The 27,167-nt window shown below is 43.8% G+C and overlaps 1 protein-coding gene across 2 annotated transcripts in view; it reads right to left on the bottom strand.

The window, feature by feature from the left end:
* Positions 1 to 27,167, bottom strand: part of LRRK2 (leucine rich repeat kinase 2) — a 321,822-nt gene that overhangs the window by 155,193 nt on the left and 139,462 nt on the right. For both annotated transcript variants that reach the window (XM_069765011.1, XM_069765012.1), the window contains exons 30-33: positions 13,748 to 13,977; positions 3,602 to 3,729; positions 2,577 to 2,795; positions 508 to 709 (exon numbers count right to left, since the gene is read on the bottom strand). In XM_069765011.1, coding sequence (XP_069621112.1) covers positions 508 to 709; positions 2,577 to 2,795; positions 3,602 to 3,729; positions 13,748 to 13,977 — 779 coding nt within the window. The remainder of the gene's footprint in view (positions 1 to 507; positions 710 to 2,576; positions 2,796 to 3,601; positions 3,730 to 13,747; positions 13,978 to 27,167) is intronic.

Raw genomic sequence — 27,167 nt, 5'->3', positions numbered from 1 at the left:
CAGGAACTTAGCTTCTGCAGGAGAAGGCAGGTCACCAGAGAGATCCAGGAGCGAACTGAACCAATGCAAAAACATTGACAGCTGGCATGGAGTAACGATCTGAGAGGAGTTAAATAGAGCAGCCAACCAAAGGATAAACCACGTCACCTGTGTAAGGAACCTCAGAAGCAGCAGCTTCACTCATAGCCACCAGAGGGAGCCCATAGACAGAACTCGCCGAAGTACCATTCACGACCACAGGAGGGAGTTCGACAACAGAATTCACAACAGTCAACGTGACACCACCACTGCAGCCAAAACAAGACCGGAGTAGCAGCAGAGAGTTCGCACTGCACCTGGGGAGGACAAGTACCTACTCTGTTTGATATCATAGGTATTTTAGAGCATTTAGGGTACACTTTCCCAAAAAGTGAAAAAAACCCTTTAATGCTACAGGCACAAGACAAGAAATTCCTTTTTCACTGCATAAGCAAGCACTTTGGTAATATACAAACACAATTCAATTACCAGATTCATTTAGAAAATGAACGGCATGCTGAAGTTCGTGCTCATCTAAATCCAGCTGGTTTTCTTGTATGATATCTTGCAACCTGCTGTGGTTAATTACAGGAAATTCAACTGGAGCATTTTGCTTTTCAATAAGAATTCTCTTCTCAAGTTCCAGATAACTATCAGGAATCAGCTGCCCAAGAACTGCTTGGTCCCGGATCTAAATAAATTAAAGACAAATACTAAAGTATAAAAAAAATGTGCTCTAAGGCATAATAAAATACCAAAATAGTTTTTATGTATTTTGGAAACAACAAGTTTCAAGTTACTTTTTTATAATTCCTCCATTTTCAAAGGCTTACAACTAAGACAGATGAACATTTACATGGTCCGTTGTGGCGAATGCCAAATTAAAGAGAAAGGGTCCTGCGTAAATGTAAGGTCCCCCGATTGTCCCCAAACACTACTATAGAGGCATTAATGCAGATTTTTCATCTGCTAAGATGTTTGATTAGATTACTAATGGTGCAATCTTCGAAACATATACTTTTATCTTTCACATGATAATGAGGCAGGACCAGTCCAATGGGTGCCTCTTCCCCCAGACTAGTGCTGCCTTGGATCTCCCAATGAATCGTCACCAGATGTGATTCACAGACTGCGTATAATATTCGTTACAGTAGGACGTTAAGGTCAGATTCACACATCAGTGTTTTGCAGTTCTTGTATGGAAGGCAATTCCTTAACCAGCCGCTGTTCTCCTGATCCAAACTCAAAGCCACATAGACATATCTACCTATGAAGATCAGGTCAGAAGACCTGAGGACTATCTGTGTACCGCGGTCTGTACTTGGACTGTGAAATACGGACATGTAACAATTATAAGAATTTCTATTTCTATAAAACCAACATATTCCATAGCGCTTTACATTTTAGAGGGGACTTGTACAGACAATAAAGACAATACAGAATAACACAACTCAGATACCAAAAGGAGTGAGGGCCCTACTCGCAAGCTTACAGTCTATGAGGCGAATAAATGTCAATCCAGTCTTATGAAGATGGTCAATCCCTCATGGGGAGACATGACTAGAAGATCTGAGTGGGACTAGTCCATAAAAAGACACCCTGGCTGACTAGCCCTTGCTCATTATCATCTGAAAAAATCAGGATAAAAGTGCATTCTTCAAAGGCTACTTTCACACTAGCGTCGGAATCTCCCCGTCGCAATGCGTCGGGGAGAGATTCCGATGCTAGCGTTTAACGCATTGCACAATGGAGGCAGCGGATGCATTTCTCCGGCGCATCCGCTGCCCCATTGTAAGGTGCGGGGAGGTGGGGGCGGAGTTCCGGCCGCGCATGCGCGGTCGGAAAAAGCGGTCCGTCAGGAGCAAAAAACGTTACATGTAGCGTTTTTTGCTCCCGACGGTCCGCAAAAGCACGACGCATCCGTCGCTCGACGGATGTGACGTGTGGCAATCCGTCGCAATGCGTCGTCAATACAAGTCTATGGGGAAAAAAGGCATCCTGCAAGCACTTTTGCAGGATGCGTTTTTTCTGCAAAACGACACATTGTGACGCATTGCAGAAAACGCTAGTGTGAAAGTAGCCTAAGATTGCAGCCTTGGTAATCCACATCAAACATCATCAGATTTAAAAAAAAATCCTCATAAATAGCCTACATTGGCAGCTGGGACAGTCAGGGCAAATGACAGATTCCTTTTAATTTCATGTATAGAATTTGTATTTGGTAGCTGTTCATAGTCTAATGAAGTGCCAATACAAGGAAAGAGGCCAGAAATAAACTGCCAAAAAAAAATCAAAAGCAGGGGGATGGGAGAGACTTTTAGTTGCTAAACCAACAACTTGATATATTCTTAAAAAGAAGGAATGCACTTTTTTTTCCGCAGTCGTCTTTATTTTCAAGAAATATGGAATTGCAATCAGTTGCAGCGGTGTGCATCATCCACTTGTCGGCAATATTCCCTCTCCATTAGGCTACATGGATAAACTGTGCTGTAGACAGGTGTACAGAATGCAATGAAATGGCTCCGTGTACCCAGCGCAGAGGTCTGGTGTACACTTACCTTGAAATTCAAACACTCTTTTATGACGGACTTCCTAAGTTTTGCTATAGCATCTGACTCCTCTGTAGCGTTCACGAAATGGTAATCCTGGACACAGGGAAGCTCGCGTTGATTAAACAGCTCCATTTTTATTTTATTTATGCAGGCTTTTCGCTGTTTTTCATCAGACACATCTAGGTGTGTTCCAACAAGAATAACAGGTGAGGAAGAGGCACGAGCCTAGAGAAAATACAAAGGAATTCCATTAACCCATTAACAAACTTCAAACTGTTTTCCATTTTTGCATCTCTGGTTTTCAGTAACCACAACTATTTACATTTTTTTCACTGACATAAGACTTTTTGTTATGCAAGACAAATGGTATAATTTTTAGCACTGATTTGGCAGAACATTGGTATTGTGGCTGCTAGGACTCGTGATCACCAGGTTCTACAGAAGGTTCGGCACTGCTGATGCTTTTGTACACTACATAGCACTCAAAGAGAGTTATGTAACTCAAAATAGAAGACAGAAGCTGTAATAAACAACTTCTGTCTTCTCCCTATGGTCTCTGGCTGTGTTTGACACACAAAGACTCGATCTGTTCCTGCTAGATTGCTGGAGCTTTAACTGCCGGAGCTTTAAATTTACTGTAAAATTGAACTTAACCGTAGGAGGTTACAAGTGTTCCTTTTTATTACCTATGCTAATGTTCGCATACAATTCAGTGAAATTAATCTGTGATTCCACTTACAATAGAGCATACATACACTTTGGCATGTGTTTTTTAATAGCATCACTGCATTAAAAAAGTCAACTTAGCAAATAGTTTGAATGCTAGTGCATATGTATATGTGAGTAGACTTTTAAGCCTTGCAATGCTACTCTGGGAAATATACAAATTGTCTCTTCATAGAGGACGAGTACTAGGAACTGTTCTTCATTTTCTGTTGCTCTCACCACTAAAAGAAGGCTGTATTAGTGGAGTAGGAGTTTATATTTTCATTCTCTTATTAACATTATTTAACACCATACAAGAAGATTACCTTTATGTTAAAGAGCCAAGGCTTTATTGCATCAACTTCTGAGGCCCCTTTGCTAAGATCATAAACCACGAGATACAAAGCACGTGGAGTCATAAAATGTGGGTGAGTGCTATAAAACTCCTCTTGGCCTGAAACCAAACAAGTCACAATCATTAACCAACTTTATTCACGTAACAAAAATCAGAAAAAAATGGCCAAAAAAATTTTTAAAAACCAAATCCAATACTCTTCAGAATTATGCACTATGTAAATTAAACAAATATGGCATACTTTTTCACTTTGTAGGGATCAATACCTTTCTTTTATTAATCAGTCAATATAACCTAATGAGGGCCTATTTTTTGCTCAACAAACTGTAGTTTTGAATGATTTGAAAAATCAATTTGTTTTAAAATTCAAAAACATTCAAAACATGGGGAAATTGTGAAAGAAATCAATACTGCCATGATTTTTTTTTTGGTGGGGAGGGAGCTTGCTGTCTTTATCGCATACATTCTATGTTAAATAGTATTCGGAATGATTTTCTGAGACTAGTAAACTCTATTATTCAATAGATTGTGGTGAGGTAATGCTTTTTTTGATCCGCATTTATTGCATTGTTTAGGGAAGAGTGGTGCCTGAAAATGCAAAATTCTGGCATTTTGATCTTATTTCTTGTAAATTGGATTGATTTTATATTTTATCAATGGGGTGATATCAAATGTCTCACATACTGTACATTTTTTATTATACACTGCTCAAAAAAAGGGAACACTAAAATCCCACATCCTAGATATCACTGAATGAAATATTTCAGTTTCAAATCTTTATTCATTATATAGTGGAACGTGTTGAGAACAATAAAACATACAAATGATCAATGTAAATCAAAATGAATATCTCATGGAGGTCTGGATTTGGAATGATACTCAAAATCAAAGTGGAAAATCAAATTACAGGCTTATACAACTTCAGTGGAAATGCCTCAAGACAAGGAAATGATGCTCAGTAGTGTGTGTGGCCTCCATGTGCCTGTATGACATTGGAGTTATATTCTGTTGTTTAACCCCTATCTGACCTCGGACGGGATAGTACGTCCGAGGTCAGATCCCCTGCTTTGATGCAGGGCTCCGCGGTGAGCCCGCATCAAAGCCGGGACATGTCAGCTGTTTTGAACAACTGACATGTGCCCGCAATAGGTGCGGGCAGAATCGCGATCTGCCCGCACCTATTAACTAGTTAAATGCCGCTGTCAATCGCAGACAGCGGCATTTAACTACCGCATCCGGCCGGGCGGCCGGAAATGACGTCATCGCCGACCCCCGTCACATGATCGGGGGTCGGCGATGCGTCTCCATTTTAACCGTAGAGGTCCTTGAGACCTCTATGGTTACTGAACACCGGTGGCTGGGAGCGCCACCCTGTGGTCGGCGCTCACAGCACACCTGCAATTCTGCTACATAGCAGCGATCAGCAAATCGCTGCTATGTAGCAGAGGCGATCGAGTTGTGCCTGCTTCTAGCCTCCCATGGAGGCTATTGAAGCATGGCAAAAGTTAAAAAAAAAAGTTAAAAAAAATGTGAAAAAAATAAAAAAAAAATATAAAAGTTTAAATCACCCCCCTTTCGCCCCAATCAAAATAAATCAATAAAAAAAAAACAAATCTACACATATTTGGTATCGCCGCGCTCAAAATCGCCCCAACCTATCAATTTAAATAAAGCATTAACCTGATCGCTAAACGGCGTAGCGAGAAAAAAATTCGAAATGCCAGAATTACGTTTTTTTAGGTCGCTGCGACATTGCATTAAAATGCAATAACGGGCGATCAAAAGAACGTATCTGCATCAAAATGCTATCATTAAAAACGTCATCTCGACACGCAAAAAATAAGCCCTCAACCGACCCCAGATCACGAAAAATGGAGACGCTACGAGTATCGGAAAATGGCGCAATTTTTTTTTTGTTTTTTTTTTGGCAAAGTTTGGAATTTTTTTTCACCACTTAGATAAAAAATAACCTAGTCATGTTAGGTGTCTATGAACTCGTACTCACCTGGAGAATCATAATGTCAGGTCAGTTTTAGCATTTAGTGAACCTAGCAAAAAAGCCAAACAAAACACTTGGAATTTTTTTCCCGTTTTCTAGTACACGACATGCTAAAACCAATGATGTCGTTCAAAAGTACAACTCGTCCCGCAAAAAATAAGCCCTCACATGGCCAAATTCACGGAAAAATAAAAAAGTTATGGCTCTGGGAAGGAGGGGAGTGAAAAACGAACACGGAAAAATGAAAAACCCCAAGGTCATGAAGGGGTTAAGTGTTCCCTTTATTTTTTTGAGCAGTGAACTTGATGGGAAGGATTTGAATTTTTGAATTTCTGTTATATATATATATATATATATATATATGCACTGTTCAAAAAAATAAAGGGAACACAAACAACAGACTATAACTCTTAAAGGGAAGGTGCCGAGTTTTAATATTGTAAAAAAAAAAAAAAACCTCTTTAATTCCTTATTTTTATAAGTTATTTTCAAGTGCACAGTATTTATTGTTTTTTTTTATTCATTTTTTTTTTCTGCCACTGGGCGCCGCCATTTTCATTTTCAGGACTGTAAGTGTAGCTGCACGACACTTACAGTCATCACATACGGCAGCCCTGGACATAGACATCTGCAGTCGGAAGGCGACCCCATAGCTATCATTATAAGCTGCTCTCTGCTCTGATGTGGCCACGCCCCCTGGGCTGTCTCCACATCACAGCAGAGGCAGGAGATCGGCGCCATCTTGCTTCAGCCTACAATGGAGTGTACCTGTGAGCTCCACTGTGACTGAGAGCTGTGCTGTTGGAGGGGCAGCTACATTTGTCTCCCCTTCACACTCAGCGGCCGTTCCCTGTCCTCTGCTGCCTGGTGTGTGGCTGAATCTCTAGAATCGCTAGAGAGTCTGAAGTGCTGCAGTCTGATGTTCTCTTATCAGGAGCTGCAGAGAGGTAACAGAGGGGGATGGGGGAGGCTCTGTGCTGCTCCGACCTCTCACTGCAGCTCCTCACAGGACATCAGACCCTGCATCTATCACTATACTGTGCTGAGCCATGTATCTAATCCTTTCCTGTGTGATAGTGTCTGCTGAGCCGTGTATCTAATCCTATCCTGTGCTGACCTGTGTATCTAATCCTGTGGAATACTGACTGCTGAGCCGTGTATCTAATCCTCTCCTGTGTGATAGTGTCTGGTGAGCCGTGTATCTAATCCTCTCCTGTGTAATACTGTCTGCTGAGCCGTGTATCTAATCCTATCCTGTGCTGACCTGTGTATCTAATCCTGTGGAATACTGACTGCTGAGCCGTGTATCTAATCCTCTCCTGTGTGATACTGTCTGCTGAGCCGTGTATCTAATCCTCTCCTGTGTAATACTGTCTGCTGAGCCGTGTATCTAATCCTATCCTGTGCTGGCCTGTGTATCTAATCCTGTGGAATACTGACTGCTGAGCCGTGTATCTAATCCTCTCCTGTGTGATACTGTCTGGTGAGCCGTGTATCTAATCCTCTCCTGTGTAATACTGTCTGCTGAGCCGTGTATCTAATCCTATCCTGTGCTGACCTGTGTATCTAATCCTGTGGAATACTGACTGCTGAGCCGTGTATCTAATCCTCTCCTGTGTGATACTGTCTGCTGAGCCGTGTATCTAATCCTCTCCTGTGTAATACTGTCTGCTGAGCCGTGTATCTAATCCTATCCTGTGCTGGCCTGTGTATCTAATCCTGTGGAATACTGACTGCTGAGCCGTGTATCTAATCCTCTCCTGTGTGATACTGTCTGGTGAGCCGTGTATCTAATCCTCTCCTGTGTAATACTGTCTGCTGAGCCGTGTATCTAATCCTATCCTGTGCTGGCCTGTGTATCTAATCCTGTGGAATACTGACTGCTGAGCCGTGTATCTAATCCTATCCTGTGCTGACCTGTGTATCTAATCCTGTGGAATACTGACTGCTGAGCCGTGTATCTAATCCTCTCCTGTGTGATACTGTCTGGTGAGCCGTGTATCTAATCCTCTCCTGTGTGATAGTGTCTGCTGAGCTGTGTATCTAATCCTATCCTGTGCTGACCTGTGTATCTAATCCTGTGGAATACTGACTGCTGAGCCGTATATCTAATCCTCTCCTGTGTGATACTGTCTGGTGAGCCGTGTATCTAATCCTCTCCTGTGTGATACTGTCTGCTGAGCCGTGTATCTAATCCTATCCTGTGTGATACTGTCTGCTGAGCCGTGTATCTAATCCTCTCCTGTGTGATACTGTCTGGTGAGCCGTGTATCTAATCCTCTCCTGTGTGATAGTGTCTGCTGAGCCGTGTATCTAATCCTATCCTGTGCTGACCTGTGCATCTAATCCTGTGGAATACTGACTGCTGAGCCGTTTATCTAATCCTCTCCTGTGTGATAGTGTCTGCTGAGCCGTGTATCTAATCCTATCCTGTGCTGACCTGTGTATCTAATCCTGTGGAATACTGACTGCTGAGCCGTGTATCTAATCCTCTCCTGTGTGATAGTGTCTGCTGAGCCGTGTATCTAATCCTATCCTGTGCTGACCTGTGTATCTAATCCTGTGGAATACTGACTGCTGAGCCATGTATCTAATCCTCTCCTGTGTGATAGTGTCTGCTGAGCCGTATATCTAATCCTCTCCTGTGTGATACTGTCTGGTGAGCCGTGTATCTAATCCTCTTCTGTGTGATACTGTCTGGTGAGCCGTGTATCTAATCCTCTCCTGTGTGATACTGTCTGCTGAGCCGTGTATCTAATCCTCTCCTGTGTGATACTGTCTGCTGAGCCGTGTATCTAATCCTCTCCTGTGTGATACTGTCTGGTGAGCCGTGTATCTAATCCTCTCCTGTGTGATAGTGTCTGCTGAGCTGTGTATCTAATCCTATCCTGTGCTGACCTGTGCATCTAATCCTGTGGAATACTGACTGCTGAGCCGTGTATCTAATCCTCTCCTGTGTGATACTGTCTGGTGAGCCGTGTATCTAATCCTCTCCTGTGTGATAGTGTCTGCTGAGCTGTGTATCTAATCCTATCCTGTGCTGACCTGTGTATCTAATCCTGTGGAATACTGACTGCTGAGCCGTATATCTAATCCTCTCCTGTGTGATACTGTCTGGTGAGCCGTGTATCTAATCCTCTCCTGTGTGATACTGTCTGCTGAGCCGTGTATCTAATCCTATCCTGTGTGATACTGTCTGCTGAGCCGTGTATCTAATCCTCTCCTGTGTGATACTGTCTGGTGAGCCGTGTATCTAATCCTCTCCTGTGTGATAGTGTCTGCTGAGCCGTGTATCTAATCCTATCCTGTGCTGACCTGTGTATCTAATCCTGTGGAATACTGACTGCTGAGCCGTTTATCTAATCCTCTCCTGTGTGATAGTGTCTGCTGAGCCGTGTATCTAATCCTATCCTGTGCTGACCTGTGTATCTAATCCTGTGGAATACTGACTGCTGAGCCGTGTATCTAATCCTCTCCTGTGTGATAGTGTCTGCTGAGCCGTGTATCTAATCCTATCCTGTGCTGACCTGTGTATCTAATCCTGTGGAATACTGACTGCTGAGCCATGTATCTAATCCTCTCCTGTGTGATAGTGTCTGCTGAGCCGTATATCTAATCCTCTCCTGTGTGATACTGTCTGGTGAGCCGTGTATCTAATCCTCTTCTGTGTGATACTGTCTGGTGAGCCGTGTATCTAATCCTCTCCTGTGTGATACTGTCTGCTGAGCCGTGTATCTAATCCTCTCCTGTGTGATACTGTCTGCTGAGCCGTGTATCTAATCCTCTCCTGTGTGATACTGTCTGGTGAACCGTGTATCTAATCCACTTGTATGCACTCCTCTCCCCCCTGCATATCTTTCCCCATTGCACACACAACTCAATGCGTGCGATAACAGGCGCTGCGGGCGTCATGCTGTATTATGGCATTATGTGAGATCTATATGATGGTATTATGTGATCTGTATGGTGGTATTATGCTTGATCAGTATTGTGAGAATTATATGGTGGTATTGTGTGTGATCTATATGGCGGTATTATGTGAGAACACTGGCAGCATTATGTGTGATCTATATGGCGGTATTATGTGAGAACACTATGGCAGTATTATGTGTGATCTATATGGCGGTATTATGTGAGAACACTATGGCAGTATTATGTGTGATCTATATGGCGGTATTATGTGAGAACACTATGGCAGTATTATGTGTGATCTATATGGCGGTATTATGTGAGAACACTATGGCAGCATTATGTGTGATCTATATGGCAGTATTATGTGAGAACACTATGGCAGTATTATGTGTGATCTATATGGCGGTATTATGTGAGAACACTATGGCAGTATTATGTGTGATCTATATGGTGGTATGTGAGAACACTGGCGGTATTATGTGTGATCTATATGGCGGTATTATGTGAGAACACTGGCGGTATTATGTGTGATCTATATGGTGGTATTATGTGAGAACTGTATCACAGTATTGTGTGATCTATTTGATAGTATTGTGTGTGATCTATATGGCGGTATTATGTGAGAACACTATGGCAGTATTATCTTCAGAAAGCGGACCCATTCAATGGTGGTTCTGGCTGAGCACCTGCACGCGGGTCTGGGGTAATAGAGGGGGCAGCATGACCTCCAGTTAGGTGTAGTCAGAGGAAGGCTGGTGAGGTAGCTGAAGAGAGGGGTCTCATTTTTATCGTTACTATATGGCTACATTTCCTTCCCAGCATCACCCCAGACTGCGCCTGTCGCCTCGCTTTCACACATTGCCAGGACAGGATGGGGAAGACAGGATCTGAGGAGGGGAATGCATGCAATGTCTGGATCAGAACAGGCCATCAATCCGCAGAAATGTTTCCTGGATTTCTGTGGAGCAAACAAGCAGATGGTCCATCCATGAGTATAAAAGACAGCGCTCTATGTACAATCCCTGGCTGCTCCGCACACCGAACAGGGGGCCCCCATAGACCAGCACACTGCTCTCCTGAAATACTCTGTGCTGCTGTCACCCTGCTCCCTCCACCACATATCTCCCAGAATCCTTGCTGCCTGCCATCCTCGGTGACCGTAGACTTGTCAGTATAAGGCTGCTTTCACACTAGCATCGGTACGGGCCTGTCGCAGTGCGTCGTACCGACGCATGCTGTGAAAGAAATGTCCGACGTGGGCAGCGGAAGCAGTCTTACGACGCTTCCGCTGCCCCATTGTAAGGTCTGGGCAGGAGGGGGCGGAGTTTCTGCCGTGCATGTGCGGTCGAAAATGGTGGACTCGATGCACAAACGTTACATGTAACTTTTTTTGTGGCGGCGGTCCACCAAAACATGACGCAACCGTCGCACGACAGTTACGACGTGTGGCAATACGTCGCAATGCGTCGGTAATGTTAGTCTATGGGGAAAAAACGCATCCTGCAGACAACTTCGCAGGATGCTTTTTTCTTCTGAATGACGCATTGCAACGTACAGCCAACAACGCTAGTGTGAAAGTAGCCTAAGGCTGCCGTCCACTATCAGTATTTGGTCAGTATTTTACCTCAGTATTTGTAGCTAAATACAGAAGTGGTGACATGTTTCTATTATACTTTTCCTCTAATTGTTCCACTCCTGGTTTTGGCTTACAAATACTGAGGTAAAATACTGACCAAATACTGATAGTGTGACGGCAGCCATACTCTGCAGTCACCAACAAAATGGCTGCTCACTGGGTTCCTGAATATCATCCTCTCTAATCCCTTAGCAAACACCCAGAAGGGGAGGAGAGAAGACATCACACAGGTCAGCAGACTCCGCCCATAATTACTGCAGTGCAGTAATGTGAGCTATTTGTACACTAGGTTTTTCTGAAATTTCAGCAGCTGCTCCCCCTAGTGTTGAAAAGTGGAAATTCCAAAACTTTTCAAATTATTTTTCATATTTTACTAAATTATAAACAAATGATAATATTTTTTAAGAAAATGTAATCATTAATTCTTTACATTTTTACAATTTCTGAAAAAAAAATTTTTTTGATGGCACCTTCCCTTTACGTAAATCAAACTTCTGTGCAATCAAACTGTCCACTTAGGAAGCAACACTGTTTGACAATCAATTTCACATGCTGTTGTGCAAATGGAATAGACAACAGATGGAAATTATTGGTAATTATCAAAACACACGCAAAGGAGTGGTTCTGCAGGTGGGGACCACAGACCACATCTCAGTACCAATGCTTTCTGGCTGATGTTTTGGTCACTTTTGAATGTTGGTTGTGCTTTCACACTCGTGGTAGCATGAGACGGACTCTACAACCCACACAGGTGGTTCAGGTAGTGCAGCTCATCCAGGATGGCACATTAATGCGAGCTGTGGCAAGGTTTGCTGTGTCTGTCAGCGTAGTGTCCAGAGGCTGGAGGCGCTACCAGGTGACAGGCCAGTACACCAGGAGACGTGGAGGGGGCTGTAGGAGGGCAAAAACCCAGCAGCAGGACCGCTACCTCAGCCTTTGTGCAAGGAGGAACAGGAGGAGCACTGCCAGAGCCCTGCAAAATGACCTCTTCACAGATGAAAGCAGGTTCACACTGAGCACATGTGACAGACATGACAGAGTCTGGAGACGCCGTGTAGAGCAATCTGCTGTCTGCAACATCCTTCAGCATGACCAGTTTGGCAGAGGGTCAGTAATGGTGTGGGGTGGCATTTCTTTAGAGGGCCGCACAGCCCTCCATGTGCTCACCAGAGGTAGCCTGACTGCCATTAGGTACCGAGATGAGATCCTCAGACCCCTTTTGAGACCATATGCTGGTGCGGTTGGCCCTGGGTTCCTCCTAATGCAGGACAATGCCAGACCTCATGTGGCTGGAGTGTGTCAGCAGTTCCTGCAAGATGAAGGCATTGAAGCTACGGACTAGCCCGCCCATTACCCAGACCTGAATCCGACTGATCACATCTGGGACATCATGTCTCGCACCATCCACCAACGTCACGTTGCACCACAAACTGTCCAGGATTTGGTGGATGCTTTTAGTTCAGGTCTGGGAGGAGATCCATATGCCGCCTCATCAGGAGCATGCCCAGGCGCTGTAGGGAGGTCATACAGGCATGTGGAGGCCACACACATTATTGAGCATCATTTCCTTGTCTTGAGGCATTTCCACTGAAGTTGGATCAGACTGTAACTTCATTTTCCACTTTGATTTTGAGCATCATTCCAACTCCAGACCTCCTTGGGATATTAGTTGTGATTTATATATACACACACACATATTATTATTCTCTGTCCTCCATAGTACACGCCTGCGCAAGGCAAGATTGCCTTGTGCAGGCATGTACTACGGAGGACAGAGAATGAACTTCAATCCAATATTGCAGCCAGCATGCAGCCAGCGGGTAAGGAAAGGGTGAATCAAACACCCAAAAACCCCGCCTCTATGGCTGAAGATTGTTCCCTCTAAATTCAGGTGACAGAGTCCCTTTAAATGAGAAGGTGTGTCCAAACTTTTGGTCTGTACTGTATATAAAAAAATAACAGTATTAATATAATAAAAATCTCTGTCTCCTAAGAACACCAGCCACAGGCTAGCTTTCACAGAAGTACTACTCCACTTGTGGCTTTTAGTGGCAGATGAAGGCTAACGATTACAACTATCATATGCTAGAATAGAAGAAGACTCGGTTTGTGAACCCCCATATGACTGTACATCATGTGTCGTTAAGGATTGAGTGCTTATATTTGAGGTTAAAATTCTTTTTCTTTTCAATTGGGTTTTAATAAAAAAAAAAAATCCGATTTACCCCTTTATCCTTTGTGCTAAACTGTCTATTGCTGGTTATGGAATGAGTTAACAGAGGATTCATCAGTGAGAAGGTCTGACAGGGAGCATTTAACTCTTGTCTGTCCCTACCTGCTGATATATGAAAACCTACCATATCAAGTTTGACTATGCAGCATAACAAACTGCCTGTAAAAGTCGTTCTGTGCCACGTTTTAGATAAATCCCAAATGCAAAACATATTTTTTACTCCCAACTATCTTCATTTAAGAGGAAAAGAAAGGCTTTCTAAAGGTGGACAACCCATTTGGCACCAAGTGAAAAATGTAACAAGCTGACCAAGAATAAATGTATACAGGTTTGTTACCTGCAAAGTCCCAGACATTGAGTGTGATTTCCTTCTTAACTTTCCCCCTTATTAGAATGGGCCAGTCCTTCACATCAATGCCGATGGTGGCCTTCTCTGCACCGTGCCCTGGGTGCCTTTCTTTCATTAGCTGATGTACAAGCGTTGTCTTGCCACTTCCGGTGTTTCCCATGATCAACAGCTTCATACGATTATAAGGAACAGCTTTTTTTAACCGTTGCTGAAGAAATCTAAACAAGGTATATTGTATTATTAGGTGTACAAAATCTGTGTTTATAGCTCAGTTAATATATCTTAAGAACATAAGCAAAGCTATATGTACCAATCCATAGAATACTTTGTACAGAATTTTTTTTTTAAATAAGTTGGCCATCAACATCACATCTGTAATTTTCTGACGACCTATTTGTATTGCAATCATATTTTGACCACAATTAAAACTAATGCCTTAGGGCAGGGGTGGGGAATCTTTTTTTCTGTCAAGGGCCATGTGGATATTTATACCGTCCTTCGGGGTCCATACAAACTCTGCCCACAAAGTACATCCTGACTCTGGCACTGGTGTCAGGACATAATCTTTCATTGCATGCCCTTCAGTGTTCAGTAGTGAACACTGTGTGTGTGTGCTCAGAGAGCAAGAATAAATTAATAAGCTGGTGGCAATCAAAATACAGCTCCCTGCTCAAGAATGCGGTCCCTGAGAATCTGCCTGGGGGCCTGATAAAAGGTCATCAAGGGCTGCAAATGGCCCTGGGGCCTGAAGTTACCCACCCCTGCCTTAGGCTAACCATTTTTGTAGGAAGCAGTCCGACTTGGGATGTTTTGCAGGAGTGGAGGAGAAATAGGATGTCAGCACTTTGTGTATAACCTTTGAAGGATCTAGGCAACCTGCTCTCATCTACTATGGATGTGAACAATAACAGGAAAGCCTATACAAGAGATCTACACAAACCCGGCCACTATTGAGCTGAAGCAGTGGGGCTCACGTGGCATAAAGTAACTGAGCTCCAGGGAACCCAACACAGACATCGCTACAATGGTGCCAGTGTAGGAGGGGAAGATCTATTATATTTATTTACAAGTGGGAAAACTTGACTTAAGAAGTGGTTGTCTAGGTAGTGGACATCCTTTTAACTGCTACATACTGTTTGGTTAATGAATCAGCCTAAGTAGAATTATTAAACAGATAGTATATCTGCATCTGCCCATGGATGCTTTTACTTACAAACACACATATTTTATATATAGAACTCGTGTATATATATATATATATATATATATATATATATATATATATATGTGTGTGTGTGTGTGTGTGTGTGTGTGTGTGTGTGTGTGTGTGTGTGTGTGTGTGTGTGTGTGTGTGTGTGTGTGTATATATATATGCGTAGTGTATAGCACAGCCCACGTAGTATATTGCACAGCCCACGCAGTACATTGCGCAGCCCACGCAGTACATTGCGCAGCCCACGCAGTACATTGCGCAGCCCACGTAGTACATTGTGCAGCCCACGTAGTACATTGCCCAGCCCACGTAATTGCCCAGCCAACGTGGTACATTGCCCAGCCCACTTAGTATATTGCGCAGCCAACGTGGTACATTGCCCAGCCCACATAGTATATTGCGCAGCCCACATAGTATATTGCGCAGCCCACATAGTATATTGCGCAGCCCACATAGTATATTGCGCAGCCCAAGTCGTATATTGCGCAGCCCACGTAGTATATTGCGCAGCCCACGTTGTATATTGCGCAGCCCACGTAGTATATTGCGCAGCCCACGTAGTATATTGCGCAGCCCACGTAGTATATTGCGCAGCCCACGCTGTATATTGGGCAGCCCACATTGTATATTGCGCAGCCCACGTAGTATATTGCCCAGCCCATGTAATATATTGCACAGCCCACGCAGTCTATAGCAATGTGGGCACCATATCCCTGTTAAAAAAAAGAATTAAAATAAAAAATAGTTATATACTCACCCTCCGTTGGCCCCCGGATCGAAGCGGTTACCGACGCTTCTTGCGCACTCCGGTCTGAAGAGTGCACGTCATCATCTCGCGAGACCGCAATGCATGGAGCGGTCACCGGGGTGTCGCGAGGAGCGGGAAAGGCCGGTTCCTGATCCGGGGGGCCACCGGAGGGTGAGTATATAACTATTTTTTATTTTTTTTATTATTTTTAACATTAGATCTTTTTACTATTCATGCTGCATAGGCAGCATGAATAGTAAAAAGTTGGTCACACAGGGTTAATACCAGCGTTAACCGAGTGCGTTACAGCGTGGTCAACGCTGCCATTAACCCTGTGTGAGCGCTGACCGGAGGGGAGTATGCGGGCGCCAGGCACTGACTGCGGGGAGGAAGGAGCGGCCATTTTCTTCCGGACTGTGCCCGTCGCTGATTGGTCGTGGCTGTTTTGCCGCGACCAATCAGCGACTTGGATTTCCTTGACAGAGAGAGGCCGCGACCAATGAATATCCATGACAGACAGACAGACAGACGGAAGTGACCCTTAGACAATTATATAGTAGATATAGATAGCTATATATATATATATATATATATATATATATATATATATATATATATATATATATATATATATATATATATATATACACACTGTGTGTTGTGTGTGTATATATATATATATATATTCCTATAACAGGTAGGGGGCGCTGCATGGTCTCCCCGGTATATGCACGGAGGCATATTGAGGCCAAAGGAATGCATGGCAATTGCATGCATGGATGTGATTATGTGACAAAGTCCGGCATTGTGGTGACTGGCCGATATATGTGTCGCAGTGGAGGGGACTCTGCGCTGCCAGCCTGAAGCGATGTGGTGTTCTGGGACCTATAGTCCCACAAGTGCATGCTGTATGTTTATAATGGGAGGTTGGCAGGGCTAGTTATATGAGATGGGCAGGACAAACTAGCCACACACCCACACTCCCACCCAGGGGAGTCGTTAAAGATATATAATGTGACCACGGTGTGGGTCACAGGTCGCTGTGAGTTTCCTGTTTGAAGCCTGTGTTGGAAGACCTGGGAGGAGGCTTCCTGAAGAGCACATGGTGGGGCATCAGACCTGGTGGCCTGGGGTGTTGGACTACTGTCCTGAATAGCACCCGGACAGGTCACATGCCTGGGGTGTTGGACGGAGTCCTGAATAGCACCTGGACAGGTCACATGCTGGTGTGCTGGGAGGTCCTGGGAGTAGGACCGGATCCCTGAAAAGCGCACAGTGAAACTGTTGGGGAAGCTACCGTCCTTCGGTGGGTCTGGACTGACTAGCATATGCCGCACAGGCAAGTTGGTGATTACTGTGAGGCAGCTTTCCCAGAGGACTGACAAAGAGTCAGCAGGTTAAGCAGGAGCTCCCGTCAGGTACCTGTACAGACTGTTGGTACTTGTGATATAAACTGTGTGGTAACCCACGGCAACTGGTCAGGAGAGGACCAGCGTGTTTAGTTGCTGCAACCGTAATGTCATATGTTGGTGCCTGTTGTGCTCGGTGGACACTAATCAACTGTATGGCGTGCGGTCACCAATGATAACTGGACACAGAGGTTCAGCGTGATTAGTGACCGCGTTTTCAAAGCCATATACAGTTAATGTGAAGATAATGAGTTAACCATATCTTGCTGTGTTAGAGAATGGACTATATGCAAGTCAGTGAAAAGCAACTTGGCTTACGATGCAGTTTGCGCTGTATATAATAAACCATATGGACTGATTTGTGTGAAAAACCGTGCCCGTATGCCTGAATCTTACTGAGTGTATATATATATATATATATATATATATACATATACACACACACACACACACACACACACACACACGTTACATTGACTAATGGAGAAGAAAAGGCACTCCTAATAAAAATACTGTACATTAGGACATTGATCAGTGCAGAATTTTCGGTCTGTTTAAATATATAAAAGAATACAGTATACAAGTGAGCGTGAAGCTAACTGCTTCACGGCTCTAAACCACCAGGGATACATCAATAACACTTTGAAAGGAATCTGTCAAACACAAAAAAAAAAAAAACTAAAAAAATTACATACACAGGTGCTTCTCACAAAATTAGAATATCATCAAAAAGTTAATTTATTTCAGTTCTTCAATGCAAAAAGTGAAACTCATATAGCGTCATTACAAATAGAGTGAACTATGTGAAGTATTTCTGTTAATGTTGATGATTTTGGCTTACAGCCAATGAAAACCCAAATGTGATTATCTCAGTAAATTAGAATAATGAACAAAAAACACCTGCAAATTCTTCCTAAGCATTTAAAAAGGCCCCTTTGTGTGTTTCAGTAGGCTCCACGATCATGGGGAAGACTGCTGACTTGACAGATGTCCAGAAGGTAGTCACTGACATACTCCAGAAGGAGCGTAAGTCACAAAAGGTCATTGCTAAAGAAGCTGGCTGTTCACAGTGCTGTATCCAAGCATATTAATGGAAAGTTGAGTGGAAGGAAAAAGCGTGGTAGAAAAAGGTGCACAAGCAACCGGGATAACCGCAGCCTTGAAAGGATTGTTAAGAAAAGGCCATTCAAAAAATTGGAAATCAAGGTCCCAGAGTCTGGAGGAAGAACGGAGAGGGCCACAATCCAAGCTGCTTGAGGTCTAGTGTGAAGTTTCCACAATCAGTGATAGTTTGGAGAACCATGTCATCCGCTGGTGTAGGTTCACTGTGTTTTATCAAGACCAAAATCAGCACAGCCGTCTACCAGGAAATTTTAGAGCACGTCATGCTTCCCTCTGCCGACAAGCTTTTTGGATATGGAAATTTTATTCTCCGGCAAGACTTGGCCAAAAGTACCACTACCTGGTTTAAAAACAACAGTGTCACTGTGCTTGATTGGTCAGCAATCTCGCCTTACCTTAAACACATAGAGAATCTATGGGGCATTATCAAGAGGAAGATGAGACACCAGACCCAACAATGCAGACGAGCTGAAGGCTGCTATAAAAGCAACCTGAGCTTCCATAACATCTCAGCAGTTCCACATGGTGATCTCCTCCATTCCACGTTGATTGATGCAGTAATTGATGCAAAAGGAGCCACGACCAAGTATTGAGTGCATCTACTGAATATACATTTCAGTAGGCCAACATTTCAGATTTTAAAATCATTTTAAAATCATTTTTCAAGCTGGAGTTATAAAAGGTATTCTAATTTACTGAGATAATGACTTTTGGGTTTTCATTGGCTGTAAAGCCATAATCATCAACATTAACAGAAATAAACACTTGAAATACATCACACTGTTTGTAATGACTCTATGTACCGTATATACTCACGTATAAGCTGAGATTTTCAACCCATTTTTGGGGGCTGAAAGTCCCCCTCTCGACTTATACTCGAGTCATACACAGGGGTCGGCAGGGGAGAGGGAGCGGGGGCTGTCTAATTATACTCACCTGCTCCTGGAGCGGTGTCCCTGCAGGTCCCTGGTTCCCCAGCGCTGCAGATTCTTCCTGTACGGAGCGGTCACATGGTACCGCTCATTACAGTAATTAATTTGCGGCTCCATTTGAAACTGTTAAACTGTAAAGCGCTGCGGAATATGTTGGTGCTATATAAATTATTATTATTATCATTATTAATAATTAATTTTACTGGCATCTATTTTTACTTTTGACATTTACCGGTAGCTGCTGCATTTTCCACCCTAGGCTTATACTCGAGTCATTAAGTTTTCCCAGTTTTTTTGTGGCAAAATTAGGGTGGTCGGCTTATACTTGGGTCGACTTATACTCGAATATATAAGGTAATATATGAGTTTCACTTTTTGTATTGAAGAACTGAAATAAATTAACTTTTTGATGATATTCAAATTTTGTGAGAAGCATATACAGGTGCTTCTCACAAAATTTGAATATCATCAAAAAGTTCTGTATATATACAGGATATATACACACATAAGCAATTTGCAACCATTTTGCTTTAAAAAATGCTACTCATAATTTATTTATTTTTTCATATTTCTCACCCTTGGACAGTAGAGGGAGCAGCTGCTCACATTTGCCAAGAAAATGATTAGTAGTGCTATGTAACTTTACAATTGCTGCATAAATGCGCTGACACTACTCCCACCGGTGTGATGTCACTCCTCTCCTTTTTTGCGTTCAAAAAAGGAAGGGGAGGATAACCACCTCAGCTGCACTAAAATCCACTGATTTGCCCCTAATAAATGTGATTAGAGCTGTTCCTGCCCCTATCCACCGTCGCAGCCATTCTATAACAAGCCCATCTTTGCTGATCAAGACCATTGCACTAGACTTCAAAACATGGCAGGTCCAGGTCCCGTTGAAGCTCTTGCCGTGCGAAAAGGCCATTGGCCGTCTCTCCTTCCCCGCATGCCTGTGCACACCTGTTGTGAATTCTGTGGCCAAGCTCCCTCCTGTGGTCGTGAGTGGTACTGCGGCTGGTTCTGTCTATAAGCTTCCTTTGGTGGATGAGAGTGGTACTGCGGCTTCTGAGTTTCCTTCCTCAGGTGAAGAGGTTAAGTCGTTAGGTGCTGCTCTATTTAACTCCACCTGGTGCTTTGATCCTGGCCTCCAGTCAATGTTCTAGTATTGGTCTTGCTTCCTCCTGGATCGTTCCTGTGGCCTGTCTATCCTGCATAAGCTAAGTTCTGCTTGTGTTATTTTTTGTTGCTATATTTTCTGTCCAGCTTGCTTTATTGGTTTTTCTTGCTTGCTGGAAGCTCTGAGACGCAGAGGGAGCACCTCCGTACCGTTAGTCGGTGCGGAGGGTCTTTTTGCCCCTCTGCGTGGTTGTTTGTAGGTTTTTGTGTTGACCGCAAAGCTATCTTTCCTATCCTCGGTCTATTCAGTAAGTCGGGCCTCACTTTGCTAAATCTATTTCATCTCTGTGTTTGTATTTCATCTTTACTCACAGTCATTATATGTGGGGGGCTGCCTTTTCCTTTGGGGAATTTCTCTGAGGCAAGGTAGGCTTATTTTTCTATCTTCAGGGTTAGTTAGTTTCTCAGGCTGTGCCGAGTTGCATAGGGAGAGTTAGGCGCAATCCACGGCTACCTCTAGTGTGGTGTGTTAGGATTAGGGATTGCGGTCAGCAGAGTTCCCACGTCTCAGAGCTCGTCCTATGTTTTTGGTAAATATCAGGTCACTTTGTGTGCTCTGAACTTCAAGGTCCATTGTGGTTCTGAATTACCTGTTCATAACAGTACTGGAAGCCCAAAGTACTAATGCTTCTCAATAGAGGGAAAAGAGAAGTTCTGAGACCATTTTTTTTTCTTTGCACTGTGTTCTGCCTTTCTTTTCCCCTTTACATCAGGGTGGTTCAGAACACAGGTGTGGACATGGACATTCAGGGTCTGTCCTCTTTGATGGATAATCTCACTATAAGAGTACAGAACATTCAAGATTTAGTGGTTCAGAATCCTATGTTAGAACCTAAAATTCCTATTCCTGAGTTATTTTCTGGAGATAGAGCTAAGTTTTTGAATTTTAAAAATAATTGTAAACTATTTCTGGCTTTGAAACCCCGCTCCTCTGGTGACCCAGTTCAACAAGTTAAAATCATTATTTCTTTATTACGTGGCGACCCTCAAGACTGGGCATTTTCCCTTGCGCCAGGAGATCCTGCATTATGTAATATTGATGCGTTTTTTCTGGCGCTCGGATTGCTGTACGACGAACCTAATTCAGTGGATCAGGCAGAGAAAAATTTGCTGGCTCTGTGTCAGGGTCAGGATGAGATAGAGATTTATTGTCAGAAGTTTAGAAAGTGGTCCGTGCTCACTCAATGGAATGAATGTGCGCTGGCAGCTAATTTCAGAAAGGGTCTCTCTGAAGCCCTTAAGGATGTCATGGTGGGATTTCCTATGCCTGCTGGTCTGAATGAGTCTATGTCTTTGGCCATTCAGATCGGTCGACGCTTGCGTGAGCGTCAATCTGTGCACCATTTGGCGGTATTATCTGAGCATAAACCTGAGCCTATGCAGTGCGATAGGACTTTGACCAGAGCTGAAAGGCAAGAACACAGACGTCAGAATGGGCTGTGTTTCTACTGTGGTGATTCCACTCATGCAATCTCCGATTCTCCTAAGCGCACTAAGCGGTTCGCTAGGTCCGCCACCATTAGTACGGTACAGTCGAAATTTCTTTTGTCCGTTACTTTGATCTGCTCTTTGTCTTCCTATTCTGTCATGGCATTTGTGGATTCAGGCGCTGCCCTGAATTTGATGGACTTAGAGATTGCTAGGCGCTGTGGGTTTGTCTTGGAGCCCTTGCAGTGTCTTATTCCATTGAGAGGAATTGATGCTACGCCTTTGGCCAAGAATAAGCCTCAGTATTGGACCCAGCTGACCATGTGCATGGCTCCTGCGCACCAGGAGGATATTCGCTTTCTGGTGTTGCATAATCTGCATGATGTGGTCGTGTTGGGGTTGCCATGGCTACAAGTCCATAACCCAGTATTAGATTGGAAATCTATGTCTGTGTCCAGCTGGGGTTGTCAGGGGGTACATGGTGATGTTCCATTTCTGTCTATCTCATCATCCACCCCTTCTGAGGTCCCAGAGTTCTTGTCTGATTACCGGGATGTATTCGATGAGCCCAAGTCCAATGCCCTACCTCCGCATAGGGATTGTGATTGTGCTATCGATTTGATTCCTGGTAGTAAGTTTCCTAAGGGTCGACTGTTTAATTTATCTGTACCTGAGCACGCCGCTATGCGGACTTACGTGAAGGAGTCTTTGGAGAAGGGTCATATTCGCCCGTCATCGTCGCCATTGGGAGCAGGGTTCTTTTTTGTGGCCAAGAAGGATGGTTCGCTGAGACCTTGTATTGATTACCGCCTTCTTAATAAAATTACGGTCAAATTTCAGTACCCCTTGCCGCTGTTGTCTGATTTGTTTGCTCGGATTAAGGGGGCTAGTTGGTTCACCAAGATAGATCTTCGTGGTGCGTATAATCTTGTGCGTATTAAACAGGGCGATGAATGGAAAACAGCATTTAATACGCCCGAAGGCCATTTTGAGTAGCTGGTTATGCCATTCGGGCTTTCTAATGCTCCATCAGTGTTTCAGTCCTTTATGCATGACTTCTTCCGAGAGTACCTGGATAAATTCCTGATTGTATACTTGGATGATATTTTGGTCTTCTCGGATTGGGAGTCTCATGTGAAGCAGGTCAGAATGGTGTTCCAGGTCCTGCGTGCTAATTCTTTGTTTGTGAAGGGGTCAAAGTGTCTCTTTGGTGTTCAGAAGGTTTCATTTTTGGGTTTCATTTTTTCTCCTTCTACTATCGAGATGGACCCTGTTAAAGTTCAGGCCATTTTTGATTGGACTCAGCCAACATCCCTGAAGAGTCTGCAGAAGTTCCTGGGCTTTGCTAATTTTTATCGTCGCTTCATCAATAATTTTTCTAGTATTGCTAAACCGTTGACTGATTTAACCAAGAAGGGTGCTGGTGTGGTCAATTGGTCTTCTGCTGCTGTGGAAGCTTTTCAGGAGTTGAAGCGTCGTTTTTCTTCTGCCCCTGTGTTGTGCCAACCAGATGTTTCGCTTCCGTTCCAGGTCGAGGTTGATGCTTCTGAAATTGGAGCAGGGGCTGTTTTGTCGCAGAGAAGTTCTGATTGCTCGGTGATGAAACCATGCGCCTTCTTTTCCAGGAAGTTTTCGCCTGCTGAGCGAAATTATGATGTTGGCAATCGAGAGTTGCTAGCCATGAAGTGGGCATTCGAGGAGTGGCGTCATTGGCTTGAAGGAGCTAAGCATCGCGTGGTGGTCTTGACTGATCACAAAAACTTGACTTATCTCGAGTCTGCCAAACGGTTGAATCATAGACAGGCTCGTTGGTCGCTGTTTTTCTCCCGTTTTGACTTTGTGGTTTCGTACCTTCCGGGCTCTAAAAATGTGAAGGCGGATGCCCTGTCTAGGAGTTTTGTGCCCGATTCTCCGGGTTTGTCTGAGCCGGCGGGTATTCTCAAAGAGGGGGTAATTTTGTCTGCCATCTCCCCTGATTTGCGGCGGGTGCTGCAAAAATTTCAGGCTAATAGACCTGACCGTTGCCCAGCGGAGAAACTGTTTGTCCCTGATAGGTGGACGAATAAAGTTATCTCTGAGGTTCATTGTTCGGTGTTGGCTGGTCATTCTGGAATCTTTGGTACCAGAGATTTGGTGGCTAGATCCTTTTGGTGGCCGTCTCTGTCGCGGGATGTGCGTTCTTTTGTGCAGTCCTGTGGGATTTGTGCTCGGGCTAAGCCCTGCTGTTCTCGTGCCAGTGGGTTGCTTTTGCCCTTGCCGGTCCCGAAGAGGCCTTGGACACATATCTCTATGGATTTTATTTCGGATCTCCCCGTCTCTCAAAAAATGTCGGTCATTTGGGTGGTTTGTGATCGCTTCTCTAAGATGGTCCATTTGGTACCCTTGTCTAAATTGCCTTCCTCCTCTGATTTAGTGCCATTGTTTTTTCAGCATGTGGTTCGTTTACATGGCATTCCAGAGAACATCGTTTCTGACAGAGGTTCCCAGTATGTTTCGAGGTTTTGGCAAGCCTTTTGTGCTAGGATGGGCATTGATTTGTCTTTTTCCTCGGCTTTCCATCCTCAGACAAATGGCCAGACTGAACGAACCAATCAGACCTTGGAAACATATCTGAGATGTTTTGTTTCTGCTGATCAGGATGATTGGGTATCCTTTTTGCCTTTGGCTGAGTTCGCCCTTAATAATCGGGCCAGCTCGGCTACTTTGGTTTCGCCGTTTTTCTGCAATTCTGGATTCCACCCTCGTTTCTCTTCAGGGCAGGTTGAGTCTTCGGACTGTCCTGGTGTGGATACTGTGGTGGATAGGTTGCAGCAGATTTGGACTCATGTAGTGGACAATTTGACTTTGTCCCAGGAGAAGGCTCAACGTTTCGCTAACCGCAGGCGCTGTGTGGGTCCCCGACTTCGTGTTGGGGATTTGGTTTGGTTGTCATCTCGTTATATTCCTATGAAGGTTTCCTCTCCTAAATTTAAGCCTCGTTTCATTGGTCCATATAGGATTTCTGAGGTTCTTAATCCTGTGTCTTTTCGTTTGACTCTTCCGGCTTCTTTTTCCATCCATAACGTGTTCCGGAGATACGTGGCACCTGTGGTTCCATCTATTGATCCTCCTGCTCCGGTTTTGGTTGAAGGGGAATTGGAGTATATTGTGGAGAAGATTTTGGATTCTCGTGTTTCGAGACGGAAACTCCAGTATCTGGTTAAGTGAAAAGGTTATGGTCAGGAAGATAATTCCTGGGTCTTTGCCTCTGATGTCCATGCTGCCGATCTGGTTCGTGCCTTTCATTTGGCTCGTCCTGGTCGGCCTGGGGGCTCTGGTGAGGGTTCGGTGACCCCTCCTCAAGGGGGGGTACTGTTGTGAATTCTGTGGCCAAGCTCCCTCCTGTGGTCTTGAGTGGTACTGCGGCTGGTTCTGTCTATAAGCTTCCTTTGGTGGATGAGAGTGGTACTGCGGCTTCTGGGTTTCCTTCCTCAGGTGAAGAGGTTAAGTCGTTAGGTGCTGCTCTATTTAACTCCACCTGGTGCTTTGATCCTGGCCTCCAGTCAATGTTCTAGTATTGGTCTTGCTTCCTCCTGGATCGTTCCTGTGGCCTGTCTATCCTGCATAAGCTAAGTTCTGCTTGTGTTATTTTTTGTTGCTATATTTTCTGTCCAGCTTGCTTTATTGGTTTTTCTTGCTTGCTGGAAGCTCTGAGACGCAGAGGGAGCACCTCCGTACCGTTAGTCGGTGCGGAGGGTCTTTTTGCCCCTCTGCGTGGTTGTTTGTAGGTTTTTGTGTTGACCGCAAAGCTATCTTTCCTATCCTCGGTCTATTCAGTAAGTCGGGCCTCACTTTGCTAAATCTATTTCATCTCTGTGTTTGTATTTCATCTTTACTCACAGTCATTATATGTGGGGGGCTGCCTTTTCCTTTGGGGAATTTCTCTGAGGCAAGGTAGGCTTATTTTTCTATCTTCAGGGTTAGTTAGTTTCTCAGGCTGTGCCGAGTTGCATAGGGAGCTTTAGGCGCAATCCACGGCTACCTCTAGTGTGGTGTGTTAGGATTAGGGATTGCGGTCAGCAGAGTTCCCACGTCTCAGAGCTCGTCCTATGTTTTTGGTAAATGTCAGGTCACTTTGTGTGCTCTGAACTTCAAGGTCCATTGTGGTTCTGAATTACCTGTTCATACCAGACACCTGCCGTTCCTATGGACAATGTTCTTAACCTTGTAATGGTACAATAAAGGACTTCGTTTTTACAGCATGCGGGTGAGTGCCGCATCACTGTTCATTCTATACGAAAACTGTCTTTTTTGATGTTGAGCACCATATACCCATTGCTTTATAACACTAGCTACCGGTTTAAAAACTGATCTTTTGTCTACTATTACATATTCCCCTGGTGTCATTCATTCATCATTCTCTTTGGAAATTGGCACTAAAGTAATAGTACTGTAACCTCAGATTAGTTAAAGAGTCTATCACCCCAAAATACAAAATGGAAATAGGCAGCTAAATTAATTTTCAAAATCATTTTATTCCCTATGTAAATGAGGAGGGTTTTGGTGCACCTCTAGCATAGCCAAGAGCTTGGTGTACCTTTACGTACCCTCATGTGCATGTTGAGCAGTTCCTTGATTCTGATTGGCAGCTCTCGCCTGACCAGAGTGAGTGTTGTGTGAACCCTCAGGCTATGTTCCCACTATGAGCTTTTACTGAGTTTTTTTTGACAATGCAGAATTTCTCCACATATTATTTAAATTGGGATACTTGCAACTTTTCATAGCACTTTTGTGTGCGTTTTTTTTTTTTACATGAATTTTTACCGCTACATTGCTTTGTTTCATTTTGGTGTTTCCTGCTTTAACAAAAGCTGCTTTGCTTTTGATATTTCCTGGTATTTGGCCTTGACAAAACTCTATTGATATAGTTAGGTGCAGATTACATGTGTTTTTGATCAAAAACGCATGTGTGTTTATGTGTGTTTTTTTACTTGTGTATTTTCTGTATCTAATGAAAGTCGACAGGGAAAAATCCGTGAAGAAAACTCAGTGCACACGCAAGAGAAATTGACATTTTGCAAATTTGAAACACGCACCATAGGTCAGTTTACGCTGAGTGAATTTAAAAAAAACAGTGATCATGAGATTTCTGTAAATCCCATTCACTTTTCTGTAAAATGATTTGTTTTTGATGCAGCAAAAATATGCAGAGTCAAAAATGCACGAAAAGCTCATTGTGGGAACGCAGCCAAAGGGTAAGTTCACACAGGACATTTTTGCTGCTTTTTTTTTTTTTTGCAGCAAAACCTGATCATCTTGGCAGGAAAGAAGCTGTTTTGTTGCGTCTTTGGTGCATTTTTTATGCGTTTTTTTTTGTCCATGCTAATGTCCTTGGATTTTCAGC

This window comes from Ranitomeya imitator, chromosome 4 (assembly GCF_032444005.1).
Source record: "Ranitomeya imitator isolate aRanImi1 chromosome 4, aRanImi1.pri, whole genome shotgun sequence".
Lineage (NCBI taxonomy): Eukaryota > Metazoa > Chordata > Amphibia > Anura > Dendrobatidae > Ranitomeya > Ranitomeya imitator.
This window is presented reverse-complemented; position numbering and strand designations above follow the sequence as displayed.